The following is a 7,853-nucleotide window of genomic DNA, read 5'->3' as shown; positions in this document are numbered from 1 at the left end:
CCGAGCCTGGAGCGATTTGCATCCAAAAGACAAAGGGGAAAGGGAAAAAATGCTCTAGGAGAGGAAGAAATGTCTCTTTCTTTGAGGTCTCAGCTGCAGGTACCCTTTTAAAGGACTTGAGCAGGCATTGTACTCCAGCATGTTGCACCTGCAGGCTGAAACCGCTAAGGTCACTGTGAAAAGTTAAGCCATGGACTGGGAAAAGTATACGAGTATTTGCAACATATATCACAGACAAAAGATGAACGGTCAGAAGAATTCCTACAAATCAGTAAGAAAAAAGCACACTAATTTTTTAAATGGGCAAAGATTCACTGATCCTGTTGGAGGAGAAGAAAAAGGCATGCTTAGACTGGCCTGCTGGAAAAAGCTGGCAGGAGGGGTGCAGAGATCCAAATGTCTGCCACAGAACTGGGACAGAGCCATGCCCAAGATTTGCCAAACATGTGGGAGTTGTAGCTCTGTGAGGGCAAAGGTACCAGCACCCAAAGCCAGAGCTGGCTGGCCCCTGTGCTGCAGGGAGGTGGGGTATTCTTCCTGATCCCCAACTCACCCTGGTCGCTTTCCCAAAGCCACGACTGCAGAACATTTGAACAAGATCTAAATGATGATACACCAGGGAAATGCTAATGTAGACATGGCTTGGCCTGGTTCCTGACTCAGATAATCTGACTCCTGTCAACATTATTAGAAATTCTACACGCTCAGTTCCCTTACAGTTAAGGATAGATCAAACATATTCCAGAAGTCAGAACTCAGCACTGTAAACCTCTGAAGCAGAGAGAGCTGGATTGAAGACTTGATCTATCAAACCACCTAATCTTTGAACCGTTATGTCAAACACCCGAAAGGTTATGGGAAGAAATATAAAAGTTAATTCATGAACGGTGCCTTCTTAAATTGCCAACACTCATTTTTCCAAGATAAAACTTTATTTGAGGCATCAAGCATCAAGCAATATGCTGAAAGAAGTGAGTCATGCACAAGTAATGTCCTTATTTCCATAATTGTACATTCGATACTCCCTGCCCTCTTAAAAAAGTGTGCATAGTGAGCAAAGATGAGAAACATATATTTTTATATATAACCCTATCTATATAGTGCTTAAGAAAGTTTTCTTTAAATTTCATGTTTCTTTCCTTAAAAGACATGTTGGTTTTATTTGGAAAAACTAAAACAAACTAGCTCTCCCACTGAGGACGAAGTTTCTCCCCAGAGTTAATTAGGAAATAATGCAGCTGCCTTTTTCTTTAAAGGGATTCTTGTCTTCTGGAATTCCCTTCACCAGGGGATCCTCTCCAGAACGTTCTTCAATATAGTTCTTTATTTCTTCGGAACATTTAGACACCTTAAGCATGAAAAAAAGAAATGAATTAGGTCAGGGTTATTCAAACTTTGTCACCATCCTTTAGTGAAATTAATATACTTGAGTACAACCAGCATTTAATTTTTAAAAAATTTATATATATATATATATATAATCTCTGTGCTACACACTTAATATTTTTATTCTAATATATATGTATGAATATATAATACAATCTATGGTGTTTCTCACTACTAGAATCAAAAAGTTTGAAAGTCACTGTATTAAATAGATCATCCTCAGCAATTTCTACCCATTGTGACTCATATGATTTCCTTCCTGTTAAAACACAATTATTACATGTCTACAATATTTTAGGAACTAAAACATATTCCAATTTCAATTGTCCATGCTAATGAGCAGGTGCACAAGTAGATAATCCTCAAGTCTTTTGGGTATGTCATGCTGGAGTTCTCACTTATGGGTGTGTACCATGTTCTGGAACGTTACAAAATGATAGAAGCATTGGAAAAAGCCTGACTCTGGAAAGGTTAGCATTGCCCAAATTTCCCACTTTGCATTTCTGCTCAGAATTCCTTCCTGTTGCATGGAAGGCAATGGTCATAATAAAAGATTTATCTGAGCCTTATTAGACTTATCTGAGACCCTCGTGTTTATGTAAGCAGTTTGAACTCTTTGTGCAATGAAGAAAGGATTAAATAGTTTCTTCAACAAGTCTTATTAAATAATTGGATGCAACAATGAGGTTTTTTAAAAAAAATAAGAATAAAAAAGAAAGAAAAAAAGATTTTCTTATCAAAGGCCTGTATTACTTGTAAGAAATTAGAAGTAAAAATTATAGAAGCTTCAGCAAATTTCAGTTTGAAATTTCAGAAGACCTACTAAAACTGGGCAAATAGTCCCATTGAATTTGTAATACAGATTAGAAACCTCCAAATCATTCATAATGATCACCAAAATGTATTTGCATATGTATCTCAAATGTATGTAATTATTTACTTATAAATAAGTACAGATACTACTGTGTTAATACATCATGCATAATTATAAAATATAAACTAGAAATTATAAAAGGATGAGATTTAAAACAGAAAAGAGTAAACTTTAATGTTTACTCCTATACCCAAAGGGTTATTCTTTGCACACCAACGTGGAGGCCATTGATCTAAAATTTAAAACTAGGTGATATAGTTAAATGACTTAAAATGGGCAAAATAAAATATTTTCAAGTACCATTCTTTCAGAAAATGTTAGCTCTTAATTATTGTTGACATTCTTAGTGTGTGCATTTTAAACAAATTCTCAGAATTGCCGATGCAAGTGTCTATAACCTAGGGTCTGTGGCCCCAGGAAAATCTATGGATAAGATTCATGTTCCCCATCTGCTCTTACAGAGCCTTCTTCATTAGGTTTCCAAAGAGGATTGTTACCTCCAAAAGTGAATAATTACTCATCTAATGAATTTCCTTCCATGATCAAGAGGATACATTTGACCAATAATTAGATGGCACCAGAACGCAACCTATGAATTTCGTCTCCTTGATCTAAGCAGAGCACACAGTTCAGATGTTAACAATTTATTGACAGAATGATGGATCAGGCATCAGGAGAAGTGTGTTTTAGTACCTGCCCTATCACTGTTTCTGTGTTCTTAAATGAAGAGCTGGTTAGTCTCCCTGGTACTCAGGATTCTTTTATCCTTAAAGTGAAGGGGTTGAATGATCTCTAAGAGCCATGATGCTTGCCTAGCACTAATACTGAATAATTCAAAGTGCATAATAAAATATGTTTGAATGCTATCATTAGGACTTGGATGTCTCTCCCTCTATCCCCTAAGGATATCCCTGAAATTTTCTCTCCTTCTGGCATACACTTGGAGTTTCTGGAGTTAGAAAACGGATCTGTCAGGGTGTGTCCTAAAGGGTGGGGTGGCTGACAGGTAGAAACAGCTAATGAATATGCTTAATTTCACATACTCGGTTGTATCTAGGCCCCTTCAAATACCTAATTTGAAACTTTAAATAATTAGAAGATATTTGTCTACTTTTTCTCCCTGTAAGTTCTGCACAGTGATACCAAATATTAAGATATTCCAAATTTGCACAGAAAGTGCTTTATTTCAGTATATGCATCTTTGTTTAATATGTAACCCCTAAAGTTCATTGTGTGAAAAAACCTAAGTAGCCAACATTTGCTGCGTTGGGCTTCAAGAAACAAATTTATTAATTGGGTCCTGAAACTTCCTTATTTTCTTTTAAACACACTGGTATTCTTAAAAGTACAAAATTCTCAACATGGATAGAAAGGACATTCTACTACAAAATCTAGGAAGAGAAGGCATTTGGAAGTGAAAGGTTAAATGTGAGAAAAGAAATGTGTAAAAAGTAAAACCCCCCAAATGCTTGCATCTTCCAATCATCACTCAAGAGTATCAAGATTCTTGTCATTAACAGATTTATCGTAACTAGAGCAGGAAGGCAAGTGAATATATTTACAACATTTGCTTCATTTCTATTTTTTAAAATTCTTTTCTAGTATTAAACCATAAATGAAAAAAATTAGTTCAAACTTTTTTTTTTTTGCTGTGGAGAAAAGATAATTTCCTTTAAAAAATATTAATCCAAAAGACTTTTCCTAGACTATAGGTTGCCTGATTAGGTAAAAAAGGAAGAAACAGTAGTGTCTTAACAAAGGCCCTATTACCGGTAAGAAATTGAAGTAAAAATTACAAATCCTCCAACAAGTTTCGGTGGAGACTTTCAAAAACTGGGGCATATGTTCTCGCCGAAAGTGTAATCCATATCAGTGGGCTCTAAAACTTTTTAATTGTGATCACTAAAAAGAATTTTCAATGCATCTTAGTGATGTAGAATTATTTATTTAGAAATAAACACATATATTACTGTACTAATCCATTATGCATCCTTATAAAACATAAACTGAAAATTATAGAGATGAGATTTACAAATAAATAAAAATAAAAATTATAATGTTTGGCTCCCAAGCCCCAGTGGACTGTTGTTTGCACATCCCTGAAGACCACTGGTGAAATTCAAAACTATATAACGCAGCTGTAAGACTTTAAAATACAGTTTTAGAAAAATTCTTACAAATACTATTCCCTTACAGAAATGAACAAAGATCAGAGAAATAAGTAGCCATCTGCCTTTTTCTGACAACTGAGTTTTTAGAACCAGCTGTTTAATAGAAGGCAGGATTTCTTGTCTGTTTCCTCCATTCTAGGGTCCTCAAGTGTTAGGACATTTGGCTTTCAATTCCTCATGGGATCCTTGCTCTCTCCTTTACTTCCTATGATTTCCCCACATCAACTGGCAGTTCCCAGGCACCGTCAAAGCCCTAAAGAGAAGAGAAACACACACACATACACACACACACACTCATACACACACACACTCATACACACACACACTCACACACATACACACACCCATTTGCGTTACTGTAATTCACCAGGAAGAGAAGCTGACGCTGGTTAATTTCGGAGAAGGAAATATTCTGCAATAGTCAATTTACCTGCTGTCTCTGCAACTTCACTTCTTTGCGAAGTTGCTCGACTTCCATCTTCAGCTTTTCCTTCTCTGGCAGGTCTTCGATGTGAAGGGCTGGCATTTTGGCCAAGAACTGGGCCCAGGGTTAGCTGGGGCAGTGGAGCCGCTGGAAGTGCTGCGCACCACGGCGCTTCCCCAAATAGCTGCGGGGCTGCGCCTTCTCCGCCCGCCGGCGCAGTGGTCCCAGCTCCCCGAGGGCTCGGCTTCCTCTGGGACGCCTCGTCACGCCGGCCCGTCCCAGCGTCCTGGGATCTCAACCCCCCTTGTCTTTCTCTCCGGTCGGCGCGCTCCCGGAGGCCTGCCCCGGAGCCCGGTCCCGGCGGGGATGCTGGCCCGGGGACGCCCTGGCTCAGGACCCTGCCACGCCCGCGGAGGACCGGCTGGGCTGGGGACACCAAGTTTTTACTTTTTGTCCCCCCCCCTCCTTTTTTTTCCCAAGTCACATCCGGGTTTTGTTTGTGAAGCAAGGAAAAGGAGGACACTACCCCGCGGGAAATAACAGCCCTTGCCCTCTCCAAGAGTTTTAAAAACACACAGTACACAACTTTTCCCTAGTTATATATGAAAAGGCACTTCAACAAGTTCGTGGAAAGATTCGGATCATCTTTTAATTCTATTTTCCCACGAAGTTTTAGAAGTCCCTTCATATATGTTTATTGTGGGAAATGCGGATGCTTGAGAAAAAACCCAGAGGAAAATGAAACTCAGCTGGGATCTCAGAAATGCAAAAGTGTTTAGGAGCTGGGTTTGCTATATTTGAAATACCAGTGCTCGGTACATGTGGACCCCCGACCCCCCCAGTCTCAGTCTGCTAAGAAGGCCTAAGACAAATTTGCACATTTTTGGAGGAAAAGGAGGAACGTGAATGTGAACATTGTTTACAACTTGCACAGACATTTTCTGTCATTAAATAATCATCTACATCCTCAACAGCAGAGTTTTTATTTTTTCATCCGGGGAATGTTTTGTAATGATTAGAAGATAAGAGGATGATACAAGAGAAGGCAGAAGCAGGAATCTTAAAATCCTTACCAGAAAGTTTCCCTACTCCCCATCCCCCAAAGTTTGGGCGACACTCGACACCAAGAATTTTGAATTCCTGGCTCATATACCTTCTTGGACATAGGCAATGGATTCACTTAGCATTGGTTTCTCCACTTTCTGGAAAATAATAGTCATCTAGCTGCTGCTTTGTAAAGCCAGGGAAAGTGTCTGATGTGAGAAATGTTTACGTGCAATATAAACTTTCTCTTTGACTATAAACTTGACCCTTCTTAAAGGTGCTCAAAAGACTAGAAGAGAAATAAAATGTAAGAAATCTTCCCAGGCAGTTAGATATTTCTCGTTCTCCAGAGATAACCTTCTGACTTAGAGTCAAATTTAAGTACAAAGTGGAAGCATTAGCTGAATTTTTCAGTGTTCTTGACCTTACGCACCCATAAACACTCCCTGTTTAGTAAATAGAAGTTTTTGTTTGTTCATAGTTTCTCACCAGGCTCCATCCACTTACCCTCAATGAATATATTAGAATGAAAACAATGGGCTGCAAAACGAGTAACCTTGGGTTGTAGTCCCAGCTGTGCCGCTGGCCATCATTGGAAAGTCACTTAAATTTTTCTGGGTTTTGGTTTTCTGATTACTAAAATATATGATGGAGCAGGGGAAGGGGTGAATCAGTTGCGGTATGATGTGGCTCTACTTGTATTTATGCGTCTGTGTATGATAAGTTACTCTCACAAAGAAAATGTTAGTAGCTTCATTTTCCATCCTTGAAATACCAGGATCTCCTGGGCTCACAGAAGTGAGATCATCTGCTGAAATTTTCCTTGGTAGTGAGCAATGAGCCAAGACAAAAACCCACATCTGTTTCCAGAGCCAGTTCACTTCTTTTGATTACTTATTTCTTAAATTTGAAAGTTTGGTTAAAAATAGCTTAAATAAATTAGTGAACGTAATGAATGTGAATGTGGCCTAAATTAAATAAGTTCAGCACCTAAATTAAATAAGTTGGTATGTCTATCCTAAGTCTTGAAAATAGAATTATTTTGGCATGAAAATTTCTTCCCTGTGAAATCATCTAGTTATGCAAGGATAAATGCTTATAAACCCAAATTGGTTCTTTAGCTTTTCCCACAGTATTATGAGCCTTAAATTAGAGATAAAATACATTAGTCTACTTTTTTAAAGTATTGTCATCAAATAACTCATATCCTAGTATCTTATTAAGTAAATTCATTAGACTAAAATGAATTATGAAATGCTGAAATCCCATGATCACACAGCATTCTGAAAAATGTTTTGTTTGTTGTTTGGTTTTATTTTTCATTTATTTATTGGCAGCAGGTCAGTACAGGGATCCACACCCTTGAGCTTGGTGGTGTAACACCATGCTGTAACGAACTGAGCTAACTGGCCAGACTTCTTGTTTAGTTTTAAATGGTAAAATGATAAGAACACTTTTTTTAAAAAGTAAAGGGTATGTATTCTTTATCCCTCAGCATTGAGTTTACTTCCCAGAAAAACTGGTGAGCAATTTTTCATATACTCTTGCAGAAATATTCAGTCAGCACTATTCAAAAGTTTTGAATAAACAAATTTTAAAATTTGTATTAGTTGTATCCAAATTAGTGTTAACTTTTTCCTTATATTTTACATATTACCCCTAATAAAAGTTATCTTACAAAATAGTATGAGTAGAAACCATTCTGCTAAACCATTCTACTAGTATAAATGACAGGTGTAACCAGAAATGAACTTTTATTAATTAGCCCTCTGCCTTTTGGCAAATGTTTTAGAGAAATTTGGTTAGTAAAAATAAAAGTAATCATTTTCATTTTTTAATTATAAAAGAGCAAAGACCATGAAATTTTTACTTTGGAATGCAAAAATAAGTTAGACAACTTTTTGACTATTTTTTTGATTTATTAAGTATGTTGTTAAAAATCCATATGAAGAAA

General features: G+C 37.3%; 1 protein-coding gene across 1 annotated transcript; it reads right to left on the bottom strand.

Moving 5' to 3' along the window:
• Positions 1–913: 913 nt before the first annotated feature.
• On the bottom strand, positions 914–5,301 carry GNG11 (G protein subunit gamma 11). The gene is made up of 2 exons (XM_063100595.1): positions 4,862–5,301; positions 914–1,348 (listed from the first exon to the last, which is right to left on the bottom strand). Exons 1-2 carry the CDS (start codon positions 4,955–4,957, stop codon positions 1,223–1,225), a joined length of 222 nt encoding a protein of 73 aa, XP_062956665.1. The 5' UTR covers positions 4,958–5,301; the 3' UTR covers positions 914–1,222.
• Positions 5,302–7,853: the final 2,552 nt, after the last annotated feature.

This window comes from Cynocephalus volans, chromosome 6 (genome assembly GCF_027409185.1).
Source record: "Cynocephalus volans isolate mCynVol1 chromosome 6, mCynVol1.pri, whole genome shotgun sequence".
NCBI lineage: Eukaryota > Metazoa > Chordata > Mammalia > Dermoptera > Cynocephalidae > Cynocephalus > Cynocephalus volans.
Note: the sequence above shows the minus strand (reverse complement) of the source record. Positions and strands in the feature narration are given on the sequence as shown.